At 42.9% G+C, this 27,471-nt stretch overlaps 1 protein-coding gene across 5 annotated transcripts in view; it reads left to right on the top strand.

Moving 5' to 3' along the window:
* Positions 1–27,471, top strand: part of DIP2C (disco interacting protein 2 homolog C) — a 294,331-nt gene that overhangs the window by 173,371 nt on the left and 93,489 nt on the right. For all 5 annotated transcript variants that reach the window (XM_027559454.1, XM_027559456.1, XM_027559453.1 and 2 more), the window contains 4 exons: positions 4,656–4,781; positions 7,678–7,887; positions 21,725–21,859; positions 26,569–26,688. In XM_027559454.1, the coding sequence (XP_027415255.1) occupies positions 4,656–4,781; positions 7,678–7,887; positions 21,725–21,859; positions 26,569–26,688 (591 nt within the window). The remainder of the gene's footprint in view (positions 1–4,655; positions 4,782–7,677; positions 7,888–21,724; positions 21,860–26,568; positions 26,689–27,471) is intronic.

Here is a 27,471-nt window from a genome sequence, read left to right as displayed (position 1 = left end):
CAGACTTCAGAGCAAGGAAAATTATCAGAGAAAAGAGCATTGCATAATTGTAAAGGGGTCAGTTATTTAAGAAGATACAATAATCCTTAATGTGTACATGCCCAACAACAAAATATGAAAAAACATGTGAGATAAGAACCAGTAAAACAGAAATAAATGGACAAAGACTTTAACACCTCTGTATTGATAATTGACAGATCCAGCAGGCAGAAAGTCAGTAAGGGCATCAATCAGCTGGATTTAATTGACATCCAGCAATAACAGAATACACGTTTTCATGCTGGATACCTCAAGATATACTGTATTCTGGGCCTTAAAATAACTCCTAACACTGAAAGTGGTAGAAATCAAAGTATACTCTCAGACCACAATGGAATTAAACTGGAAATCAGTAATAGAAAGGTAACTGGGAAATCCCCACATACTTCGAGGTTAAACCACACACTGCTAAATAACACTTGGGTCAAAGAAGAAGTCTAAGAAGTTTTAAAATATTTTGAATTGAAGAGAAAATGAAAATACAGAGGATCAAAATTTGTGGGATGTAACAAAAGCATTGCTTAGAGGAAGACGTACAGCATTGAATGGTATAGTTGAAAGTTCAAGAAGCATTAAGAAACCAGGAAAAGTAGGGAAAGTAAATTAAAAGAGGAAAATAAATAAAAGGAGAAATAATGAAATTGAAAACAAAGCAATAGAGAAAATCAAGCCTAAATCCTGTTTAAAAGATCATTAAAACTGATACTCTAGGCAGGTTAAGAAAAAAATAGAAAACACACAAGTTACTAATGTCAGAAATGAAAAAATTAACATTACTACTAATCCCGTAGACAATAAAAGAATATTATGGGGATATTACAAACAACTCTGTGAATACAAATACAAAAACCTAGATGAAAATGACCCATTCCTTGAAAGACACAATCTGCCAAAACTCACCCAAGAAGAAAGAGGCCATCTAAATAGGCCTATGTCTATTAAAAACACTGAAACAATAATAGCCTTCCAAAGCACCAGGCCCAGATAGGTTCACTGCTGAGTCTATCAGACATTTATGAAAGAAGTTGTACCTGTGTCCTGTATTCTCTTTGTGCAGATAAAAGCAGAGGGGCTACTTCCTAATTTATTCTGTGTGGCAAGCATTAACCTAATACAAAAACTAAACAAAGATACTACAAGAAAGGAAATCTACAGACTCATATCTCTCATGAACATAGGTGCAGAATTCCTCAAGAAAATATTACTAAATCAAATCCAAAAACAGAAACTATTACACAACACAACCAAGTGGGATTTATTCCAGGTATACAAAGCTGGGTTAACAGTGGAAAATCAGTTAATGTCATCTATGCTATCAACAGCCTAAAGAAAAAAAAGGCCGTGTCAATAGATGCAGAGAAAGCATTTCACAAAATCCAGTACCCATTTATGACAAGAATTCTTGGCAATCTAGGAGTAGGGGAGAACATCCTCAATTTGATGAAGAATATGAAAAAAATTAGTTAATATTTGGTGGTGAGACTTCCCACTAAGATCAACAACGTGGTAAAAATGTCCCATCATCATTACTTTTCAACATCATACTGAAAGTCTTAGCTAATGCAGTAGGCTAAGTAAAGGAAATTAAAAGTATACATGTTTGGAGTGATGTGATTGTTTATGTAGAAAGCCCTAAAGAATCAAGAAAAATTTGAAAACTCATAAGTGATTATAGCAAGGTTGTGGAATATAAGGTTAATATTAAAAAGCCACTTACATACCAGCAATAAACAATTGGAATTTGAAATTAGAAACAAAGATCATTAAACTATAATTTAAAAGGATACATGCACCCCTATGTTCATAGCAGCACCTTAACTAAGGACCGAAGTTAACTCCATCAGTAGGGGACAGACTTTAGTGAAGTCCCCACTAAAATGCATGGTCTGCATCTAGTCATGAGGAAATATCAGAAAACCCAGGCTGAAGACAATCTACAAAATAACTGGCCTGTATCCTTTAAAGTCCTAAAAGAAATCAGTCCTGAATATTCATTGGAAGGACTGATGTTGAAGCTCAAACTCCAATACTTTGGCCATCTAATGCGAAGAACTAACTCAGTGGAAAAGACTCCCATGCTGGGAAAGATTAAAGGCAGGAAGAGAAGGGGCCGACAGAGGATGAGATGGTTGGATGGCATCACTGACTCGATGGACGTGAGTTTGAGCAAGCTCCGGGAGTTGGTGATGGACAGGCAAGCCTGGTATACTGCAGTCCATGGGGTTGCAAAGAGTCGGACACAACTGAGTGACTGAACTGACTGATCCTTTAAAATGGCCAGTTTCATGGAATGCAGAAGCTGGGAAACTGGTCCAAATCTACAAGGGCAAAGAAAATCTAATGAATATGTGCACCCATGATCCTGGATTGAATCACAGACTAGAAAGACAGAATAACTACAAAGGAAGTTACTGGGACAGTTGGCATCATTTGAACTTGCAGTTTGAATTAGATGATGGTAGTATATCATTGGATTTCCTGGGTGGCACTAGTGGTAAAGAATCCACCTGCCAATGCAGGTAGGCGTAAGAGACATAGGTTTGTTTGCTGGAAGAGCCCTTGGAGCAGGGTACATCAACCCACTCCAGTATTACTGCCTGGAGTATCCCATGGACAGAGGAGCCTGGCAGGCTGCAGTCCATAGGGTCGCAGAGAGTCAGACACAACTGAAGCAACTTAGCATACACACACAAAGGCTATCATTGTTACATTTCCCAATTTTGAGAATTCACATTATGTAAGAGAATATCTTTGTTTATAGGAAATATGTTGAAATATTTAGGTATAGAAAAATATGGTAGCTGCAGTTTATTTTCACATGATTAGGGGAAAATCTTATTTAAAGAAAGCATGGGGTCAAATATAAATGGTGAGTTTGTGTAAAAGTTATACCAGAGTTCTCTGTACTATCCTTGCAGATTATTTTTTGTAAACTTGAAATTACATCCAAAAACTTAAGAACGAGAAGTATATAAAGCAAAGTGTTTGATGTGTGGAGAACCAGTGTGCTCATTAATGAGCCCTTTAGTTTTGTTCAGTAATGTAAATTCAAGTCATTCGGTTACCAGTTTTCAATCTAGGAGTTTAAGAGTGACCAGAAACTGGGTTTTTGTCTTAAAGTACTTTGAATTTAGGTGAGGAGAGAAGAGCAGTACACACACAATCTGAACAAAAAATAATAAAGTCCTTGTGTTTGGTATGTGATATGGTCTAGAACAACTGTTGGCAAATATTTTCTGTAAAGGGCCAGATAGCAAATATTTCTAGCTTTCTAGGCCATTATGGTCTCCGTCACAACTGCTCAGCCCTGCTTTACAGTATGGAAGCAGCCATAGATGACACACACAGAAATGACGCCTCACTGTTCCAGTGAAACGTTATTTTAAGGAGAATGCAGGCTGCATCTGGCCTAAGGGCTGGTCTGTGTTTGCCCTGACTCTCAAATGTTAACAGGGTGGGGTTTCTTAGGAGCAATTACAGAACAGTGTGGTTAGTGGTGAAGATGTGGGCCCTGGAGGTGCTCACACCTGGTTCACACCCAGTCATTGCCACTGACAAGTTACACTGGGAGAGCTTTACACCTTTGCTTTCTTGTTTGTGAAATGGGAATAACGAGAGCCTCCTCCATAGAACGTGTGGAAGTTGGTGAGTGTAGTCATACCCTGACTGCTGCCTTCTGGCCGCTTTTCCTGGCTCCTCTCTCATTCTCTAGATGGCACCTTCCCAGCAGCCAGGATGATCCCTCATCCACTCTTACTCCTCAAGCCCATGCTTCCCTGTCAGACTTACAACCACTCCTGCAAAGCCCTCATCCTGGTGGGTCCCTTGGCTGGTGCTGTATGTGTCTTGCTGGCACCACCCTTATGCACAGTGCAGGGCCTTTGAGTTAATTGTTCCCTGTCTTGGAGGTTCTTGCCTTACTATTCAGATTTCCCAGTAATAGATCTCTTCCCTGGCTTCACAATTAAGTAGCCATTCAGTCTTTTTATCTGATTTCCATTCCTATCCCATTTGACGGTCTCTTGTCTGTCTTTGGCCCTTTAGAAAGTGACCTATGTGACAGGTAGTACCTTGTCCACTTGATTCTCCACACCCAGTCCCGAGGCCACTATCTTACAAAACAGGCATTAAAAAAGATGGGTGGAGTTAATGTAATGGGTTAATATACAAAGATTACCTAATATAAGGACTGCTCCATAACTCATATTTAAACTGTTAGCTAAAATCATTACTGTACATATCTGGTGTACATACTTCCCTTAACAGACATGAAAATGAATTATGAAGCTGGAAAATGTGACCCATGAAGAAATATTTGAAGATCAAGGACTAAGAAAAAAAAAAACCACAGAGATTTACATCCAGTATCTGATTATACAGATTCTAGGGTAATAAAATGAATAGTTAAAAGTCTGCAAATGAATTTGAATGCCTTTTTCCTAGAGCTTTCAAACTGTCAGGCTTATATTTACTTTCCTTCCTTCCCCACTCTTCCATTTGTGACAGTGTCTGTAGGAAGATAGACTCTGTTACAGGAACAGAAACAAGGCAGAGAAGCTTGGGGCCTTGGGGCTGTCTTCAAACAATAGAGTGATTGAGCTCCCGCTTTGTTTCAGACGTCCATACAGAAGCTGTCCAGGCTGCGCTCGCTAAACACAAAGAAAGGAAGATGGCAGTGCCTATGCCTTCCAAACGCAGGTCCTTGGTTGTGCAGACCTCGATGGACGCCTACACACCCCCAGGTGAGCAGCAGGCCTTGTTGGCTTCAGAGAGGGATGAGCAAGCCTTAGAATTAGGTTAGTGCCAGCAACTGCAGTCTCTTTAGCTTTCAAAATCATGGTGCTATAATTCAGGCTTTTAAGAACCAGAAGTCCAGAAACAGTGTATATGCTCTAAATAAAACTCGGAAGGAAAATTGGCATGATTATGTATGCATTATAATGTCTATGTAAATATGCATTTTAAGATTTTAGACGCATAAATATGATACAGACTTTTGTTAAAGTCCTATAAAATTGAATTCTTCACACAGCAAGAGAAGTTGGATTTCTTCTCTGCTTAGACTGGTGTATGCATATTCTCAAGTCTTCAAACTATCAGTAGGTTGTAATGTTCTGTTAAGAAATTGAATGAATTGAAAAATTTAGGCAGTTACTTCCCTGGTAGCTCAGTTGGTAAAGAATCTGCATGCAATGCAGGAGACCCTGGTTCGAGCCCTGGGTTGGGAGGATCCCCTGTAGAAGGGAAAGGCTACCCACTCCAGTATTCTGGCCTGGAGAATTCCATGGATTGTCTAGTCTATGGGGTCGCAAAGAGTCGGACACGACTGAGCGACTTTCACTTTCAGGCAGTTACTTAAATCTGGTGACATCAGTTTTTGCTGTAAAGTGCAGATAGTATTTTTGGGTATCACAGTTGCTTGCTTTGCCATTGAGTTACTAAAGCTGCCAAGGGCAGCATATCAGTGAGAGACGTAGCTCTGTGCCAATAAAACTTTGTCATGAAAATAGGCAGAGAGTTTGGTCCACAGGTCTGTCTACCCCTGATATATATGGTTGAAGGTAATACCCCATTTATATTTCTGCTTTTGTTTAATCTTGAGTTTTATGTAACTACCTAATATCTCTACTTAACTCTGTGCAAATAATTATAATCTATAACATGTGGCACTAGAGGTAAAGAACCCGCCTGCCAATGAAGGAGACACAAGAGATGTGGGTTCAATCCCTGGGTTGGGAAGATCTCCTGGAGGAGGGCATGGCAACCTACTCCAGTGTTCTTGTGGCGAATCCCATGAACAGAGGAGCCTGGAGGGCTACAGCCCATAGGGTTGCAGAGTTGGTCACGGCTGAAGCAACTTAGCACGCACATACGCACGCACGTTATTATCTTCAAAACTGAAGTGAAGCACAAAATTAAATGTCCACGTATCTGTTAGAAACACAAAGTATTGAGCCTAATTTACTTGATTTTGTACGTATGTATGTATGTATGTTTGTGTGTGTGTGTTTCTTGTTCCAGCATTATTCATGGTGTGGTTGCCACTCTCTTTTCTGCAGACCTGTTACCTGGCACACCCCTTTGTTCACAAGAGAAATTTAAGGTGGAATAAGAATAGTTGAATATATAAAGCACTTTTTGGAGTCTTGTAAAGTTTAGTCCTGAGTGTTTGCAAGCAGTGAGGGTAATAGAAGCACGTACTTCAGCTTAGGGATGTGATCAGGTATGTCCGGTACTAATTCAGACCACTCTTCAACTTCTCATGCCTTCAGAAATGAAAGTTCTGAACTTTGTAAGACAAAATTTAAATATAAAACTTAGTTATTTTGTGTTTTCTTAAAAGATAATACAAGAAATGTTCTTTATCTCAAGAATAGAATTTTCTAATAGGAAAGGGAGTCCTTTTTGCTGATTTCCTTACATTCCTTCATTTCTTAATTCTGAGCCATAACATGTAATTTGAACTGTTTTTAAATCAGCACGGGATTCACTGATGGCTCAGATGGCTAGGAATCTGCCTACAATGCAGGAGACCCGGGTTCAGTCCCTGTGTCGGGAAGATTTCCTGGAGAAGGGAATGGCAACTCACTGCAGTATTCATTCTTGCCTGGAGAATTCATGAACAAAGAATCCTGGTGGGCTACAGTCCATGGGGTTGCAAAGAGTCAGACACAACCATAATTAGTATACTTAATCCTATTTGTTTAGTTTGTGGTTATAATTTGCCAAAATACGAATGTGAAAATTTTACTTTTGTATGTGTATAACAAACAGAACGGATTTACATGGATAACAAACCCACTTCAAATATATTTTAACCAGATCTTTGAAACTAGACAATATTCAGGGAGTTGGACATTTTTCTGAGCCACTTTTTATGGGAAATACTGAGTCTGAAGTACAAGGTGTGTGTGATTTATTTGTGTGTGCACTTTTCTTTATGTTGACTCCATCCTCTGGGGTGTTACTGTGTCATTCATGATGAAAGACAGAACTTCCAGGAGAACAAATCCTGTACAAGTGTCTTTGCAAAATATAAAAGAACATTATTGGAAATGTCATTTTTGGTGCATTTAATTGTTTGGTTAGCATTTTCAGGTATACTGTATAATACATCTTGTAAGCCGTCATTTAGAGTCTTGAGATAGTTTTGTACAATCATAAATGCCAACACTATCATTATAAAATTTTTTATTCACAACCTGCCACACTCACACACAACTTAAAATAGCATATGGCTTAGAGAAATACTTTGAATAAAGAAGGGCTACAGAGCATCACACTTTGAACACTTTAAAGCTTAGTGTCTTAGAAAATGCCACCATGGCCTTCTTGCTTGGTGTCTGAGTGCACAGAAAAACATCTGGTTATCCCCAGCGTCTGGAGTGGAGGACAGGTGAGGATGTCTTTGAGTTTGGAATTTTAAGAAGATTCTGGCATATATATGTAAGGTAAGGTGCTCTGGATGAAGACCTTGCTATACTGAAAAATAATTTGTCACCTGAAAAGCTTGTGACTTCTCAAGAGTGTTCGAAGGTCATTTACCAGTTAGTGTGTGGGGTGGGTCTGTGTTTGGAGAGGGCCTGGGCCTGGGAGTGCTGCTTGCCCCAGTTGCAGCTAACTGCCTCTGTCCCACAGATACCTCCTCTGGCTCAGAAGACGAAGGCTCGGTCCAGGGTGACTCGCAGGGGACTCCCACATCCAGCCAGGGCAGCATCAACATGGAGCACTGGATCAGCCAGGCCATCCACGGCTCCACCACCTCCACCACCTCGTCGTCTTCCACCCAGAGTGGGGGCAGCGGTGCTGCCCACAGGCTGGCTGACGTCCTGGCGCAGACACACATAGGTGAGTGCCTCGTGGCAGCCGGCTGTGCTGTTCTCCCTGTCCGTGCATCTGAGTGGCTGCTGAGTGTCCCTACCCCTTTTAGTTTGCATTTTCCCTGTCTGTGCATCGTGGCCTCAGAACCCACTCGAGGGACAGGTCAGACCTGTTTCTGCCCCTGGGCTGCTTTGCTGCGTTGGCTTTACTGTTCTGTGAAACCCTTGGTTTTTACTATTTTTTACATCCTAGACGTCTTCTACAACTATAATTTAGAAGTTTTCTGTTCGTAGAGAAATGCGTTCTTGCTCATTAGGGAAACATGCAGCCATAGCTGGTTACACATTTTCTTCTCCTCATGCTATAATGCACTCCTAAGTAACATTTTAATCATGACTAATAAGCATGACTGGGCCCTTGAGAGTGAGTTTGCCCTTACTTTGAAAAGGGGAGACTTTGATCACTGCAGCTTTCATCATTATAGCAGTTTTCTGCTGTAGGCATTCAGATTTCTGGGGTGGTTCCCAGAATGTATGTTAGGTTATGAGAAGTGGGATCCTTTGTATTTAAAAAAGCACAGAGTTAGGAAGCATTGGCAAGGTGTTTGAAAACTGTAAAAAAGGAAATTAAGTAAGAGTTGTTAGAGGAAAAGAGTGTATTGAATGAGCACTGGGGCTCTGTGAGCCTGGAGTACCTGACGGTGTCTGTCGCTGCCTCTACCCTTGCCTGACGCTCACTGTGCCACATTCATCTGGTGTATGAGCTCCAGATCTGTTCTCATCCATTTCCAGCTGTGGATTGAGATTTTTAAATACTTAAATAATATTAATATTCATAAAAATAAATCGCTTGCTTTGAACTTGGTGCCAAGATCGTTCAGTATGTTCTCCATTCAAATGATGTGGAGCAGGGTCAGCCACGTCCAGGGACACCAGTGCAGTGGTTGAGCACTGAGCACAGGGCAGGTGCATGTCCTTCTCCCACATCTAGCCTCATATCCAAAAAATCCCCATTTAGAAAATAGGCTAGTGAAATGAATGAATTCGATACTCGGCCACCTTCTCAGATTCACATTCACACAGTATTTTTTTCTAGATTACTGTCTCCATGACAGTCAGAGGAGTTCCATACTGACTTCTAGGAATTGGCCCCAGTGGCACTTGCTCAGCGTGCAGCTGAGGTTAAAAGCCGCAGCCTTTCCAGAATCAGCAGTGAGGCCGATTGTCTCCCAGCGGGACACAGGGAGGGCTGGCTTCCTCAGCAGTCACTGTTGGCCTGCTCTAGTTTGTTAGTGGAAAGAAGAGGAATGATCTGTCCTTCCTTTGCCACCTTTCCGTTGCGAATAAAAAGGGGAAAATAGGAAAATTCTTCACAGTTTTTAAAGTAATGCTCACATGCAAAGTGGCATTATTAAATTTGAGTTTAAAACATTTTTGGTAGCATATGTTGATTACTGTGTACTGAGAAACTCTATTTGAAATCAGAGAAACTGTGACCATTACATATTTTTGGACACTAAAATTTTTCCCGAGTGTTTAGGAACCTGAGACAGTCCCTCGGCGCTGTCAGCGTGCTGCATCCAGCAGCCACATGCACAGGTGGGGCATAAAGCTCCTTCCACCTCTGCCCCTCACTCTGACCTTTGGAATGTGTGTTTCCTGATTCAGTTCACTTTTAAGGAAATATCTTCAATCTTACCAAGAGAAATACATAATTTTGGACATATTACTCCCTGCATTTGTTTCTCACTTTATGAAGTTACACACGGAATATTGGAGGAAATTATAGCACAGATAATTTAACCTACCCAGACTATAAAAGATTGCATTACTCATGTGTGTTAAGCCTCAGTGTAACTAAAAGAGAGCTTCTGTGTATGTGACATTTCACTAATTTCTAATTTGGCACAAAGATAAGCTCCTAGAATATCTAGGAATTTTCTATAAATGCAAAACAAATTTTGTTGAAAAAAAGCAGTGGCAAAATAAGAAGAAAAGGAGAATTAAGATTTTTTTTATCCCTGTGACAAAAGCCAAAGAAGTGAAAATTCAGAATTGACAGTATTGGACCTTTTGTTGAGGCCATCAAAAGCCTGCAAAATAAGAAAGTATTATGTGTACGTGTGTGTTTTAAGGTACGTAGGGTCAAATAAACCACCACTTTGTACCTTGGGTGCAAAGAGGAATGCACCTCTCGAGGTGAGGCACTTGGATAGAGTCTATGGAAATGTCTCTCACCCGGTGGGCAGAGGGAAAATGAGTGGTTAGAGACCACCAAGTGACAGACAAGTGAGTGGTACTTCTGCACTGTCGTCTTAGAAGGAAGTCCTGTATCCTTGTATGTCCATCCTGATGCACAGGGGCACCACGCACCTCCTGTCAGACTGGCTTAGTGGATGACGTGGTCCCCATCCAGGGAATCTTTGTTCCTGTGGCTCTGCTAGATGGTATTCACACTTGAGCACTGACAATGAGGGCTCGAGGCATCCCTGTCACAAGATGCTAACGCCTGAGGTGTGCACATTTGTGACTCAGGAAGATGGACGCACCGTGCAATGGCCTCTGCAACCTATACAGAACAGGGCCTCCACATTGTCAAGAGAGAAAACCAGAACATGTTTACAGAACCTTCGTGCATGCCGTGTTCCTGAGACAATTGGCAAAGGATTAGTACCTCTAAAATACTTTATCAGAAGTCAAGGGGCATAATTTAGAGTAACCAGAAGAATTAAAGCAACACTTGAAACTTCAAGAAACATATTTATAAAAAGGCACTGGAGTAAAATATTATAGGAATTAGCTACATGGAAATAGAGAAAGTGAGGAGAAACTATTAATACATTTCTAGATTAAGAAATAAGAACAAAGCAGAATAGATAACATTGTTATACATTCAGCATCAAAATTTGTATAGTCAAGAAATTAAAGAGACTTCTTAATGAGCTACAGATGTATAGGTAAGATGTGTGTCATCTTTGTGACTGATGCATTTGAAATGATGTCTCATTTATGTTTCATCTGCATGTGTAGGGGTATATTGTCATTAGCCAGATATTCATAGAAGTAATTGCATTTCCAGAGTATCATAGAGTTTATCAGCATGAATGCTGCTGTTTGTATCAGCAAGGAAATTCTCATCAGTTTTCCTGTATCGATCCTGCTAAGCAGGTAGACATGCCTCCATGTGCTTGATGCATAATTAGCCTGGAGCCTGGCATTTGTTCAGGATCTAGATTCTGGTTTTCTAGGGAATTTGCTCAGAGGGCTGAATGTAATAAATAACCATAATTTATTTATGTATAATCATCCATAGTATCACTTCTTTCATAATCTCTTTACTGATACTTCTCAGACATTTACAATCTTAAAATACGAACTACACACCAAGGATGGTGGTATTAGGAAAGCCTGCACCACTGGGGCTGGGGTCTCTCTGCAACATTCTTGCCTCCCTTCCTGGCCAGGGCGTCCCCAGCAGCTGGAGTTTCCTGATTCAGAGGCAATGTCCGCCAGTTTTTCCAGGAAAGGGCCAGAGAGTGGGTGTCAGGCTTTGTGGGCCATACAGTCCCTGCTGCCGTTCCTCAGTGCCCTGGCTCAAGAGCAACAGACAGTGCGTGAACAGCAGGCATGGCTGCGCACCAGCAAGACTTCATTTATAAACACAGCTGACAGGCCACCCCGTGAGCCATAGTTTGCCAGCTCCTGTTGTAGAGAATTTTAAACCATGCTATTGAAAAAGTAAGCAGGAAAAGAAAATTTGCATTAGGTAACACAAGGCCTGTGAGACTCTTCCATCAATTACTGCGTGTTTCTGTGGCTCTGTGGGTGATTCTGTACTAAAAGAAGCCTGGCTTGAGAGGTATATCTCTTTGGCCAACATGACTGTGGGAATTTTTAGTTAGGTCCTAGGTTTGGCTTCTAATCCTGCATTTTCTTCATCTGTTCATAATAAAGCTGAGATCTACAGATACTGAAATTAAGGGAGTGTCACCATGGATCTTAGTCTATCTCCTTGTCGAACATCTCTCACCACTGATCCCTTTCCAGCTCACATGTTTCCCTGTCTTTCTCCATTCATGTTTTTGTTTTTTTTTTTGCTGTGATTCCTTTTCTGGGAAAGAAAGCTCCTTCTTTCCAAGGCTCATCTTCTTGTCCTCATTCTGGATCCTGGCTCCTCCCACATCTGCTGACTCAACTCTCTCCTCTGTTGCGGCTTCACTTCTCTCCTCTGGAAACCAGAGCTCTGGTTGTGATGACTACTTTTTCTCTCCTCGCCCGCTGGTACCACACCCTGGTTCTCCTTCCCCTCTGCCCTTGCCTCTCCTCTGGTGGCTCCTCTCCCCATCCTGTCTCTTTGTGTTCTTGCCCATGTCATCCACTCCCACAGTCTTTAAGGCTACCTGCTCTTTCATGACTTTCAAATCCTTACTTCCTTCTCCCATCCACATTTCAGAGTGCCTCTTGACCCTGCCCCTCAGCCTGGCCTGTGTCCTGAGATCAAGCTGTCTAACGAGGTCCTGCTGTCCTCAGACCAGCAGAACCCTTGTTCTGGGCATTCGACTGCCACGTGTAATGCAGGCCTCCTTCTGCTCCATCACTACTCCCTGGATCCCGGCTCCAGGCACCACACCTTTAGTCTCATTACTGTAGCCCTTCTGGCCTCTGTCTGTCCTGTTCATGCTGTCCTTGTTGCCCTGTTGATGTTGTCAGGGCACAGATCTGCTCCTGCCGCTTTTCTCCAAAAATGCTTTGGGGCTTTTGCAGCTTGAAACTGATTTTATTTATTTGAATTTTATACTTAGATTCAAAGTCATGGCTTTTGACCCATAATTATCCTAACCCTTCATCCAGGACATGCTTCATGCTGCAGGAGTACCTGGGGCCTGCTGCTCACACCTTGGTGCATAGAGCAGAGCGACATCTGTTCAGTTCAGCTCAGTTGTGTCCAACTCTTTGCGACCCCATGGACTGCAGCACGCCAGGCTTCCTTGTTCAATACCAACTCCCAGAGCTTCCTCAGACTTGTGCCCGTTGAGTCGGTGATGCCATCTCATCCTCTGCCATCTCTTTCTCCTAGTGCCTTCAATCTTTACCAGCATCAGGGTCTTTTCCAGTGAGTCAGTTCTTCGCATCGGGTGGCCAAAGTATTGGAATTTCAGCTTCAGCATTAGTCTGTCCAATGAATATAAAGGACTGATTTCCTTTAGGTTGACTGGTTGGATCTCCTTGCACTTCAGGGGACTCAAGCGTCTTCTCCAACACCACAGTTCAGAAGTGTCAATTCTTTGGCGCTCAGCTTTCTTTATAGCCCAACTCTCACATCCATACATGACCACTGGAAAAACCATAGCTTTGACTAGACGGACCTTTGTTGGCAAAGTAATGTCTCTGCTTTTTAATATGCTGTCTTTTCCCAAAGTTCAAATACGTATGACTCAGGAAGTAGTAACAGTTATTTACGCTTTATGCACTTGAGTCTCACAGATTTATTTCCTGGAACTCATGAGAGGAAAGGATCCCCACACAAGGGGAGAAATGGCAGAAGCAGAGCCTGTGGGCTTGAGCACGAGGATGGCAGTGTCACCATCACTGCCGAATGTGTGGGTGCAGTGTTGCTTGTGCCCTCAGCCTCAGTGAGGAGCAAGTGTCAGCACACTGCAGCTCCACTGATGAGAACGCCGAGGCCTAGGGAGTGGATGTGGCGCCCATGGCACCAGCTAGTAAGTGGTCCTCAGGAGCCAGACCCCCATCTGTCGGATGTGGGAGCACCTGCTCGTGACGCCCGGGGCTGGCTTCCCCTTGGCTTTTTTGTTCCAGCTTGGACCTGCTGGTTAAAAACACACAGAAATACAGTTAAACTTAGCATAAATGATAAAATTCCAGTGTCCCCATCACAGCTGTCTGCATCTGTGGTCCTGCAGGTCTGTGGTAGTTGGAGCCCTTTGGCAGGAAGTTAAGTTTGTGGATGTAAAAGTCGAGAAGCTATTGTCAGGAGTTAAAGGTTTCTCTTCTGACTGCTATATTTAGAATGGATAACCCAACATGGACCTACCATACAACACATGGAACTCTGCTCAATGTTATGTGGCAGCCTGGATGGGAGGGGAGTTTGGGGGAGACTGGGTACATGTACACGTATGGCTGAGCCTTCCCTGTTCACTTGAAAGTATCACAGCATTGTTTGTTAATCAGCTATGTCCCAATACAAAACAAAAAGTTAAAGATTTCTGTTCTGATATTAGACTATCCTGAGATTTGTCTAACAGTAGCTGTCAAATTTTTATGGGATATTTGTGGCATAAATGTGGGAAGAAGGCCGTTCCAGGTCTGAGAACCTGTGTAATCCTGCTAAAGTCAATTTCTTAGAGCTTTGGCTAAGAGAAATATTTGAATATTGAACCCTTTCTAACCATCTCCAGGTTTAGTCTACAAATCTGAAAAGCAACTGTGAATTGCCATTAGCAGTGTTTCACACACGCTCTCACTGGTAACCACGGCATACTGTTCTTTCCCCAAGTGATTATTAAAGAGTAAGGAGATAAATCTTCACTTACATTGTCATGTGTCAGTATGACACATGGGTGACACACCAGTAGAACCCTCCTGTTGGGACTTCTGTCAAACTGGGGAGGTGGATGTTTTGGGGGAAACCAAGGAGGAAGGCCTGCTCTTCTGGTGACCCGCACGTGGAAAACAGGTTGGTACAGTGGGCAGCCAAGCAGCATCTCCAGCGACAGGCTGGATGCTCTGACTGCTTTGCTCAGCGTCGTTGCAGGCGCCTTTCACTGGGTAATATTACCTCCACGTTTCCATTGAGGAACCCGGTTTTCTGCTTCCATGTGGAGGGCACAGCCATGTCGTCTTAGGAAGCCAGAGCAGCTGGATGGACGGGTGGTCTGAGGGCCTACATCACTTCCTGCTCAGTGACAGAAGAGGTCGTATTGACCAGGGGAGACTTGGGAGGGCCCTGTTGACAGATGGAAGGCTGGGTTCCTTAACACGGCTCTCCTTACTTGTCATCAGTTAGTGGACAATGAGTACTTAGCTTTCTACACATGAAGAACAGATTTCCCCTTTTTCTTCTCTTATTTTAGAAGTTATTTGGGCACTAAAAATAACAGGCTGAAAGTAGCTTCTCTGACCACTGGACCCCTGAGGTCCCTAGTCAGAATTAAGGAAAGTTGCTTTTTAGCAATGTGAGAAACAGAAGCGCATTATCTCCAGTCATTAAGTGCTCTGGTGTACTCATTCTTGTGTTCGTTCATTCTTTGAACTATCATGCCAATGTTTGCTGAGTGCAAGCGATGTGAGCTGGGTATTGGGCAACTTCAGCATCTGAATAGGACACAAGAGCCGGACTGAGCTGGACACCTGCAAGAGTGGAGATAGGGAAGGGGGTGGTTCAAGGACGCATGGAATCCATGGTGGAGCTGAGCAGGAAGGTCAGCTAGTACCCTGAAATGGTCATGGCTAAAACAGCCATCCACAGGGTTGGATGGTTGGCAAGAGTAACAGACTAACATCCCAAATGGGAGGGGATGCAGTGAGTGAGATGGACCTCTGGTACTGGTGGCGCCAAGACAGCAGATACTGTCCTGGAAGAAGGCCAAACACACTCCCCTCCCATCTTCCCCTAGTGCCTTGAGTCCAGGGTCTTCAGGAACCCATGGCAGCTGCTGGGAACAGAAGCCATACCAGGGTGGATGGAACAGGTCCCACCTGTCAGGAAACAGGTGCAAAGCTGTCACAGTAGCTCTGGGGCAGTCACAAAAGAGGTGACACCTGATAGGTGGCTGGAAAGATGGCTGCCATTTTTCTGTTTATTTTAAGAGTTTTGGGAAATTGAACTCAGGAACGGTGGGTCATCTGGCTCAGAAGATGCAAACCTGCTCTGATGAGAATCCTTGGTCTTCAGGTCCTGGTACATTTGGACCTGATAGGTCTCAAGCCTGGGGCTGATGTGCACTTTAGACCTTTGAACCTGCACCTTCAGCCACACTCTGTTTTATCTTACCCATCAAATGTTTCTTGAGCATCTTTTATATACAAAGGTCTTTTAAACACTACCAAAAAATAGATATCGAACTCAGAGTTAAATGCCTGGAGGCCTTATCTTTATCCAGATGAATCAGGGCACTGTGTGTCACTGCAGTGGCAGAATGTTCTTGGCTTCATAACAGCAGCCAGCTGCTGGGTTTATGATCCTGCAGTGACAGCATATGTGGGGAGTTTGCAGGGGAGGGGGAGGGGCTGGCATATAAATAAATTTGGAAAGCACATTGAAGTCACGCAGCTGTCACTGCTCCTATGTCTTAATCACCAGATGTATTGGAATGGTTCCTTTTCCCACCTTCAAAGTGGCCGCTCAGCACAAAGACTTGTTGGCCATCACAGTGATGTGGCTACCATGTAACAAGAACAAGTAAATCTGAGTAAGATGGAAATGCAGTAAGCTTAACGTTTTAGCTGCTTTTGTCTTATGTGGCTAATTTGAAATGTTATGCATCATATGTTGGCATCTATTGTAGTTTTATTTGAAATATGAGGCCCCTGTGAGTTAACTACTCAGCCATGGAGAACTAGATTATATTAAAACATGAAATAAGGTCTGTTTGGCAAAAGCAAATGCGGGGGAAATGAAGAGAATGAATGAATGCAGTGTCTGAAATATTAAGGAGGTCATTTAAATGGTCCTCAGCAGTCTGACAAAGCATCCCACCCCCACCCTCCTCTCTCTAACAGGTGAGCTTTTTCTGGGCTGTGATCTAAGAAATTTACCTTAAGGGTGTATGTCAGGTGGCTCAAGCAGCCATAACAAAGCACTTGAAACACAAACAACTTTCATTCCGTGGTTTGCAATCCTGGAGGCTGGAAGTCTGAGATCACAGTGTCAGCAGTTTCTTCTGAGGCCTCTCTGCTGGGCATGTAGACAGCTGTCTTCTCTGTGGGTATCTGTGACCTCATCTTTTCTCACAAGGACACCAGTTAGATTGAATTAGGGCCCTTCTTGGTGGCTTCATTTATGCCTTAATTATCTTTTTAAAGATCACTGTCTCAGATTTCCCTTGTGGTCCAGTGATTAAGAATCCACCTGCGAATGCAGGGGACATGGGTTCAACCCCTGGTCTGGGAAGATTCCACATGCTACAGAGCAACTAAGCCCTTGCACCACAACTACTAAAGCCCGTGTGCCCTTCCCCACAGTCCACAATGAGAGAAGCCACTGCAGCAAGAAGCCCACACACCACAACTGGAGAGTAGCCCTTGCTTCCCACAGCTAGAGAAAGCCTATAGGCAGCAATGAAAACCAGTACAACCGTGAATAAATTTATTTTAAAAAGACCACTGTCTCCAAACAGTCACCTTCTGAGGACCTGGGGACTAGATTCCAACATGTGAATTTCGAGAGGACATAGTTCAGTACATAACAGCCTGGGCACTTCTGGAACAGGGAGATGAGAAGTGGGGAGCTGGGCTCTCTACTGATGGCCTATGCTTAGGGGCTGATGCCAGCTGTTATTTCTCAGCGATCTGCAGGCTCAGACTCTGGAAGAGTAGTTGTGGGTACCATGAACTGCCCGTGTGTTCCTCTCCTGGCACGTCTGTCTGCATGTCTGGTAACACCAGTGCTTGTGTCCCTTTATCTGTGTGATTCCCACTGTCACTCAGAGGTAGGCACTGTCATCATCACCTCCTTTTACAGGATGAGGGATGGAGGCATAGGAAAGTCGATAACCGGTCCCAGGTGATGAGCTCTGAGACGTGGACCTGAGGACTAGTCAGGTGACTCCTGGTGGCCCAGCACTCAGCTCCCATGTATGTTTTCCAGGCGCTGATTAGTGTGCCTGGGCTCAAGGGGCTCCAGAGGCCCAAGCACCTGCATTGGTTGGACTGTTGCTACATTTGAAGCTTACCTAGGAGTTCAGGTTAATATTTCTCGGCCTCAAGTCTCACTTGGTGTAATATCTCTTAATGTATACATGTTCACTGCCACAGAAGTCAGTCTCTTCACTTCAGGCGGATTCGGGACTTGCCAATCTACCTACTTGTTAAAATTACCTGCAACCTCAGGACCATACCCATGACTGAGGTGGTTTCCAGACATTTGCACAACAGCTAAAATTTGAGTCCCCCGGCATACAGGTCCCAGCAAAATCAACTGGACATGCCCAGGCTTCTTGTTTAGCACAGTCTGTAAACAATGTTCTTTCTGTGATCTCTTTGGTGTTCTGTTTTACCTTGTTCTTGTGCTTTTCATTAGTGAGTTCACAGTTTAAACTGGCCTTCATTTGTAGTGCCAAGGTAGGCAGTGGCCACAGGAGAAAGGCTTTCCAGCACCTGTTCCCCTTTAACAGCACAAAATACTATGCTTTTGTCACGTGGAATTACAGAATCTTGACAAACTAGTTAAATCTTAGTAGTTTCTGTGTCGTAAGGCTTAACAAATCAAAATTAATAGTATAATACCCATTACTAGAACTTACTATGTATAAAATGACATCACAAGTCTCATTTGACATACTCAAAATATTTATTTATGGTTGGTTGTGCCTAGGTCTTTGCTGCGTGTGGGCTTTCTCCAGTTGCTGAGAGCAGGAGCTACTCTCTAACTGTTGTCTGTGGGCTTCTCATTGTGGTGGCTTCTCTTGTTGAGCTCAGGCTCTGGGCTCATAGGTTTCAGTAGTTCCAGCATGCAGGCTCAGTCGTTGTGGCACACAGGCTTAGTTCCTGAACCAAGGATTGAACCCATGTTCCCTGCATTGGCAGATGGGTTCTTATCCACTGTACCACCAGGGAAGTCATATGTCTTACTTAATAAATGCAAAATTGTGCTTTCTCCATTTAACCATTTAAGTTCTTAGGTTTTATCATCAAGTAATGTGTGGAGGGCCCACTGCATGTCTCATGTGCAGAACGCAGTCCCATACAATAAATGTAAACAATTGTTTTTTGAATGACTGGACTGTTCAATACTGTTCATGCTAAAACAGATACTAAAATAGCCACTATTTTTTAGATGTTCACTTTCTATCATGAATTGTTCTAAGAATTTCACATGTGTTGTTCAGTCACTCAGTCATGTCTAACTCTTTGAGACCCCATGGACTGCAGCACGCAGGTTTCCCTATCGTTCATCTCCCAGAGCTTGCTCAGACTCAGGTGTGTTCAGTTGGTGATACCATCCAACCATCTTGTCCTCTGTTGTCCTTGTCTCCTACTGACTTCAGTCTTTCCCAGCATCAGGATCTTTTCAAATGAGTGAGTTCTTCGCATCAGGTGGCCAAAGAATTGGAGCTTCAGCATCAGTCCTTCCAGTGAATATTCAGGGTTGATTTCCTTTAGGATTGACTGGCTCGGTCTCCTTGCAGTCCAAGGGCCTCTCAAGTCTTCTCCAATACCACAGTTCAAAAGCATCAATTCTTTGACACTCAAATGTCTTTATGGTCCAACTCTCACATCTATACATGACTACTGGAAAAAACATAGGTTTGACTATATGGACCTTTGTCAGCAAAGAAATGTCTTCGTTTTTTAATACTCTGTCTAGGTTTGTCATAGCTTTTCCTCAAAGGGGGCTTCCCTGATAGCTCTTTACCCTGATAGTTGGTAAAGAATCCACCTGCAATGTAGGAGACCCTGGTTCAATTCCTGGGTTGGGAAGATCCGCTGGAGAAGGGAAAGGCTACCCACTCCAGTATTCTTGGGCTTCCCCTGTGGCTCAGATGGTAAAGAATCTACCTGCAATGTGGGAGACCTGGGTTTGATCCCTGGGTTGGGAAGATCCCCTGGAGGAGGGAAAGGCTACCCACTCCAGTATTCTGGGCTGGAGAATTCCATGGACTGTCTAGTTCGTGGGGGTCTCAAAGAGTCAGACTCCGAGTGACTTTCACTTTTTTCACTTTTCTTCCAAGGAGCAAGTGTCTTTTACTTTCATGGATGCAGTCAGCATCTGCAATGATTTTGGAGCCCAAGAAAATAAAGATTGTCACTGTTCCCAGTTATTCCCCAGCTATTTGCCATAAAGTGATGGAACCAGATGCCATGATCTTAGTTTTTTGAATGTTGAGCTTTAAGCCAACTTTTTCACTCTCCTCTTTCACTTTCATCAAGAAGCCCTTTAGTTCTTCTTCACTTTCTGCCATAAGGGTGGTGTCATCTGCATATCTGAGGTTATTGATATTTCTCCCAGCAATCTTGATTCCAGCTTGTGCTTCCTCCATCCCAGCATTTCTCGTGATGTACTCTGCATAGAAGTTAAATAAGTAGGGTGACAATATACAGCCTTGACGTACTTCTTTCCCGATTTGGAACCAGTCTGTTGTTCCATGTCCTGTTCTAACTTGACCTGCATAGAGATTTCTCAGAAGGCAGGTAAGGTGGTATGGTAATCTCATCTCTTGAAGAATTTTCCACAGTTTGTTGTGATCCACATAGTCAAAAGCTTTATCGTAGTCAGTGAAGCAGAAGTAGATGGTTTTCTGGGATTCCCTTGCTTTTCCAATGATCCACTGGATGTTGGCAATTTGATGTCTGGTTCCTCTGCCTTTTTAAAATCCAGCTTGAACATCTGGAAGTTCTTGGTTCACATACTGTTGAAGCCTACTGGGAAAATTTTGAGCATTACTTTGCTAGCATCTGAAATGAGTGCAGTTATGTAGTAGTTGGAACATTCTTTAGTATTGCCCTTCTTTGAAAACTGACCTTTTCCAGTCCTGTGGCCACTGCTGAGTTTTCCAAATTTGCTGGCATATTGAATGCCAGCAGTTTCACAGCATCATCTTTTAGGATTTGAAATAGCACAGCTGGAATTCCATCACCTTCACTAGCTTTGTTCATAGTGATGCTTCCTAAGGCCCACTCAAGTTCACACTCCAGGATGTCTGGCTCTAGGTGAATAATCACACCATTGTGGTTATTTGGGTCATTAAGATCTTATTCTTGCCACCTGTTCTTAATATCTTCTCCTTCTGTTAGATCCATCCCATTTCTGTCCTTTTTGTTTTGTTTTGTTTTTTTCCATTCCTGTACTTTATTGTGCCCATCTTTGCACGAAATGTTCCCTTGGTATCTGACTTCCTTGAAGAGATCCCTAGTCTTTCCCATTCTGTTGTCCTCTTCTATTTCTTTGCATTGATCATTGAGTAAGGCTTTCTTATCTCCTTGCTAATGTTTGGAACTCTGCCTTCAGATGGATACATCTCTCCTTTTCTCCTTTGCCTTTCGCTTCTCTTCTTTTCTCCACTGTTTATAAGACCTCCTCAGACAACTGTTTTGCCTATTTTGCATTTCTTTTTCTTGGGGATAGTTTTGATAACCCTGTGTAGTATTACAAACTTCACATATGTTAACTCATTTACATATGTGTATGAACAAGCAACTAGTTACCATTTTTCCCATTTGATGGATGAAGAGACCAAAGTATAGGGGTCAGCATGCTTTCCAAGGTCTCAAGAATTTGCAGAATTGGGAGTCAAACCCTAGGCTCTCTATGTCTAAAGCTTGAACTCTTAACTGCCTCTGCTATGACAGACAAGAAAATTACTCTGTTATGAGCAAACACATAACTTACACTATCTTCTTCCATTGGCCACTTGATGACATTATTCTAATTAAAATGTTACAGTGAGTCATTGATGTGGGTCCTGCAGTGATATTGTGTCTGAAGTTTTACCTAACTTTGTTCATGTTGAGCAGTGTAAATTATGGTAAAGACCATCTTTATGCCTAAGTTTTTGTTTTAGTTTTTGATTCAGAATCTTGTCCTCTTCTTAGGATGTGGCATTTTGGAAAACTTAACTGCTTATGTAGCTTTCATAATAAATGTATCATGATTACCAGAAAACTTACAGTTTGCTTCTTTACAGAAAATCACTCTGCACCTCCTGACGTAACCACTTACACCTCAGAACATGCAATACAAGTAGAAAGGCCGCAAGGCTCCACGACGTCGCGGACAGCCCCGAAGTATGGCAATGCCGAGCTCATGGAGACTGGCGATGGTACGTCTTCCAGCAAGTTTTCCTCCTTTGTAAATTCCAGGTGCCCTTCTGTGCCCTGCCTGGATGTGTTTCTTCTAGGGACACGGTCGGCTCATGAGCTCATCAGGGCCTTCATGAGCTTCCCTAGAAGGTGGCACAGTTACAGGCAGTGCAGACTGTCTCCAAGGGCAAGAGTTACTCCTTGTTGTAGGAGTTTAGTCATGAGAAGAAAAAAATTTGATAAAATCCTGCTGTTTTTGGTGGTGAATGATGTTGATTCCACAGTTAAAAATTAGCGCAGGTGTCAAGACTATGACCAGGTACTTGGAGGTCAGTATGGAGCTTAACGCAACCAAAATAATTGACAGAGATGGGCAGTTTCGTGCTTTAGACTTTGGAAGAAAGAGGGTCCTTTTCTCCCTCCATGTTGAATAAGGTGTTGGTGATTTGTGTACAGCCGTTGGGGTTCTCTTATTACTCGAATCTTTCATCTTCGCGTGCTCTAACATCTTTCTGTTACCCATTCTGAAGTGACAGGCTGGAACATGAACTTGATGCTTTATTCTGCATTCCTTGACCTCCAGGGTCATGACAGTTAGCATGGAACCTGATGATGATGTAAAGTGTTCTTTACTTGGAAGATGTCTGTAGTAGCTTCTGTGTGCCCTCTATACCACTGAGCTTGTGTCTGTGACACAGTGACTCAGGAGTGATGAGGAGGCCTGAACCCAGCCTCCAACAGGCTGATGCCTCCTCACTGTGATCAGAGCCCAAGGTCGCTGGATTGTGAGTTCTCTGTTAGTACATCTGGAGTCAATCCAGTATCCAGTATGATTGGTTTCTCTGGACTGCTTCTCAGTGTCGATGTCTGTGTAGTTCTCCACTAAATCCATTGTTTCTTGAATCTGTCATTACTGTTGTCCTTGTCTTCACCACTTTAGTATCTTTGTTGCCTTTGAAATTTATCATCTTCACCTCCTCCCCCAGGTAAATTCATCTGGTGTCCAGTCCAGTGGTGTGATAGCATCTTGTATCAAAACCACATGGGGCAGTTGTTGGAAAACAGATTGTGGGCCACATCCCAGACCTAACACATGAGATGCTCTGAGCTGGGTCCTAGGATGATGTGTGTGTCCTGTTTAAGCTGGAGCACCATTTCTCAGCATTATTTCTCAGTGGCCTTGAGAAATAATCTCTGATTCATCCAAACCAGATTCAGTTGAGTTCAGTTGCTCAGTCATGTCCTACTCTTTGTGACCCCATGGACTGCAGCATGCCAGGCTTCCCTGTCCATCACCAACTCCCGGAGCTTGCTCAAACTCATGTCCATTGAGTCGGTGATGCCATCCAACCATCTCATCCTCTGTCGTCCCCTTCTCCTCCCGCCATCAATCTTTCCCAGCATCAGGGTCTTTTCCAATGAGTCAGTTCTTCACATCAGTTGGACAAAGAATTGAACTTTCAGCTTCAGCATCAGTCCTTTCAGTGAATATTCAGGGCTGATTTCCTTTAGCATTGACTGGTTGGATCTCCTTGCAGTCCAAGGGACTCTTCAAGAGTCTTCCCCAGCACCACAGTTCAAAAGCATCAATTGTTCAGCGCTCAGCTTTTTTTATAGTCCAAATCTCACATCCATACATGACTACTGGAAAAACCATAGCTTTGACTAGACGGACCTTTGTTGGCAAAGTAATGGCTCTGCTTTTTAACATACTGTCTAGGTGGGTCATAGCTTTTTTTCCAAGAAGCAAGTGCCTTTTAATTTCATGGCTGCAGTCACCATCTGCAGTGATTTTGGAGCCCAAGAAAAGTCTCTCACTGTTTCCAGTGCTTCCCCATGATCTTTGTTTTCTGAATGTTGAGTTTCAAGCCAACTTTTTCACTGTCCTCTTTCACTTTTTCGCTTTTCATCAAGAGGCTCTTTAGTTTTTCTTCACTTTCTGCCATAAGGGTGCTGTCATCTGCATATCTGAGGTTATTGATGTTTCTCCTGGCAATCTTGATTTCAGCTTCATCCAGTCCAGCATTTCTCATGATATACTCTGCATATAAGTTAAATAAGCGGGGTGACAATATACAGCCTTTATGTACTCCTTTCCTTGGATTTGGAACAAGTCTGTTGTTCCATGTCTGGTTCTAACTGTTGCTTCCTGACCTGCATACAGATTTCTCAGGAGGCAGGTCAGGTGGTCTGGTATTCCCATCTCTTTCAGAATTTTCCAGTTTGTTGTGATCCACACAAAGGTTTTGGCGTAGTCAATGAAGCAGAAGTAGGTTTTTTTCTGGAACTCTTGCTTTTTTTGATGATCCAGCAGATGTTGGCAATTTGATCCTGGTTCCTCAGGCTTTTATAAATTCAGCTTGACCATCTGGAAGTTCATGGTTCATGTACTATTGAAACGTGGCTTGGAGAATTTTGAGCATTACTTTGCTAGTATGTGAGATGAGTGCAATTGTGCAGTGGTTTGAACATTCTTTGGCATTGCCTTTTTTTGAGATTGAATGAAAACTGACCTTTTCCAGTCCTGGGGCCACTGCTGAGTTTTCCAAATTTGCTGGCATATTGAGTGCAGCACTTTCACAGCATCATCTTTTAGGATTTGAAATAGCTCAACTGGAATTCCATCACCTCCACTAGCTTTGTTCATAGTGATGCTTCCTAAAGCCCAGTTGACTTCTCATTCCAGGATGTCTGGTTCTAGTTGAATGATCACACCATGATGCTTATCTGGGTCATGAAGATCTTTTTTGTATAGTTCTGTGTATTCTTGCCACCTCTTCTTAATATCTTCTGCTTCTGTTAGGTCCATACCATTTCTGTCCTTCATTGTGCCCATCTTTGCATGAAATGTTCCCTTGGTATCTCTAATTTTGAAGAGATCTCTAGTCTCCCATTCTGTTGTTTTCCTCTGTTACTTTACATTGATCATTGAGGAAGGCTTTCTTATTTCTCCTTGCTATTCTTCAGAACTCTGCATTCAGATGGGTATGTCTTTCCTTTTCTCATTTGTCTTTAGCTTCTCTTCTTTTCTCAGCTATTTGTAAGGCCTCCACAGACAACCGTTTTGCCTTTTTGCCTTTCATTTTCTTGGGGATGGTGATGCATCCTATCCAATGTCATGCACTTCCATCCATAGTTCTTCAAGCACCCTGTCAGATCTAATCCTTTGAGTCTATTTGTTACTTCCTCTCTGTAATCGTAAGGGATTTGATTTATGTCATACCTGAATGGTCTAGTGGTTTTCCCCACTTTCTTCAATTTAAGTCTAATTAGCTGGGATCAGCTAACCAGATTAGCTGGGACTATTTAATAGGGGAATATTATGTTTAGATATTGAGAATTCTGGGTTGTATATTTTTATATATTTTCAAGATTGTAAAATATTTAACATCTCAATTCTGAAAGTGCTCATAGGATATTTTGAGGCTATTAAAGTGGTTATTTGATTGAAAAATTTCCTTGAAAGCTGTCGTACTCATTCCAAAAGCTGAGTTGTGTTTTTGTGACACTGTGTGGTGGATGGCTTCCCAAGTGACGTTAGCAGTAAAGAACCCACCTATCAGTGCAGGAGACATGGGAGATACAGGTTTGACCCCTGGGTCGGGAAGATCCCCTGAGGAAGGTGTGGCAGCCCAGTCCAGTATTCTTGCCTGGAGAATCCAATGGACAGAGGAGTGTGACGGGCTACAGTCCATGGATTCACAAAGTGTCAGACTTGACTGAGAGACTGAACACACACGCATGTGCCATGGATAAAGGGCTCTGGCTCAGTCAGAACAGGAAAGACCTCTTGTGGTTGTGGTTCTTTTGTCCAGGAGCTTAGAAGGTTCTAGGCCTGTAAATTTACAGGTTCAGGTTTCTAAGCACCTTTGAATGGGAATGAAATCTGCCTGCAGAGGAGGGTACATTTGATCCAGTTGTGGCTTCAGTGTCTTGGTGCTCCTTTTTGTTCATTCATTTAAATTTTTAAAAATTCCATGTCTTTTTCACTCATCATTTTCAAAACTATGTAGCATTTATTATCCTAAGAAACGTATTATAAGGTGGGGTTTATTTTCCTTCGTACATATGGATAAATATTAATATATGTGAGTTCTGTGTTAATATCATAAATTGAATTTAGAGACTTTGGTTGCTTTGCTTCTGGGATGTGTTCCCTAAATGTTCACTCAGGAGAGTGGGTCTGAAAGGCATATAGAAGGGACCTGACTGTCACCTGAAAGAGGATAGTGGCACTTGTAGCTCCTCAGGTTCCTGTACTTTCATTGGGAGGTGTCGGGGTGACAACTGGAGGCTGAGCACAGGTGGTCTCAGGAGACGGGGTCTTGGGGAAGGTCTCGCTGCTTCATCAGCTTTCTGATCAGACAGAGGAGAACCTGAGACGGGTATGAATGAGGAGATGACAGACCCTTTTTTTAGGAATAGAGGTGGGACCAAGCCCAGTCTGTGGTCTGGAGCTGTTCCCAAGGTCACCAGAGCCAGACAGCTCACAGTGTAAAGAGCATCATTTCTGCTCCATCTTGATTCTCTGTTGAGGCTTCCCAGCAAGGCCACATGCTGGGACCACTCTCCTTGGAATGTTCTTGTTGACAGAAGTCATCTAGGGACACAGAGGGCACCAGGCTGAGATGGGACAGAGTGTGGTTCCACAGCCGTTTTTACTGTGGCTGCTTGTTCATGGTGGTTTGTGCTGAGAGTCAGTCCACCTGCCTCATGATTCTGTTTTCAGGTGTGCCTGTAAGTAGCCGCGTATCTGCAAAGATCCAGCAGCTTGTCAATACCCTCAAACGACCCAAACGACCACCCTTACGGGAATTCTTCGTCGATGACTTTGAAGAACTACTAGAAGGTGAAAGAGCCCCTCCCTACCCCCTCGTCCAGTGTTTCTGTGACTCCATAAACTGTAGTTATTTCTTGACCAAGGTTGTTTGATCTTTAAAAACAATAATCTTTGTGTTCACAGGAAACAGGAATCCTGCCTAGAAACTGTAGGTACTGTTCCGCAAGGTCCCTTTAAACATAAGCTCAGTCCCCAAACAGCTGGGTCAGTACCACTGGTTCTGACTCTGAGAAGCATGTGATTTTGTTCCATGAGCCAGTCCTCTTTCTAAGGACTCCATGAAGCTTCAGGAATGCAAGGAAATCAGACAACCTGAGCTCAGCAAGCAGTGCATTCTCTCTCTGTAGGCTTTAGAGGAATGCAAAGTGAGCTGTGGGAATCTTGCCTTGCTGCCTCTCTGGACAGCTTCAGGAGCTGGATGTCTTCACTCTGAACACTGCTGAACCTTTTAATACAAGAAAACCCAAAATTGAAACAAAGTACTGCTTGTTTTATCAAACCCAGTCTCCTTATTTTCTTGGTCTTTGTGCCACAAGAAAGACATGGTTGATTTTCTAGCCAGCATGTGGAAATCATCTGTCATATGCTGTAAGAGAAACCTTCCCAGAAGTAAAAAGAATCACCTCTCAGATTCTCACCCATCTAAAGAGTCGGGCAGATTGTTCTTATTATAGGGCATTTATCTTTGTTTTACTTAAGAAAATATGAGCTGTGCTAGTTACTCGTAGTGGTTGTAGCAAATTCAAATTTACATCTCCATATTTAAGGGCACAATATACTTCAGCCAGATTT

Source organism: Bos indicus x Bos taurus, chromosome 13 (genome assembly GCF_003369695.1).
Source record: "Bos indicus x Bos taurus breed Angus x Brahman F1 hybrid chromosome 13, Bos_hybrid_MaternalHap_v2.0, whole genome shotgun sequence".
NCBI classification, from domain to species: domain Eukaryota; kingdom Metazoa; phylum Chordata; class Mammalia; order Artiodactyla; family Bovidae; genus Bos; species Bos indicus x Bos taurus.
This window is presented reverse-complemented; position numbering and strand designations above follow the sequence as displayed.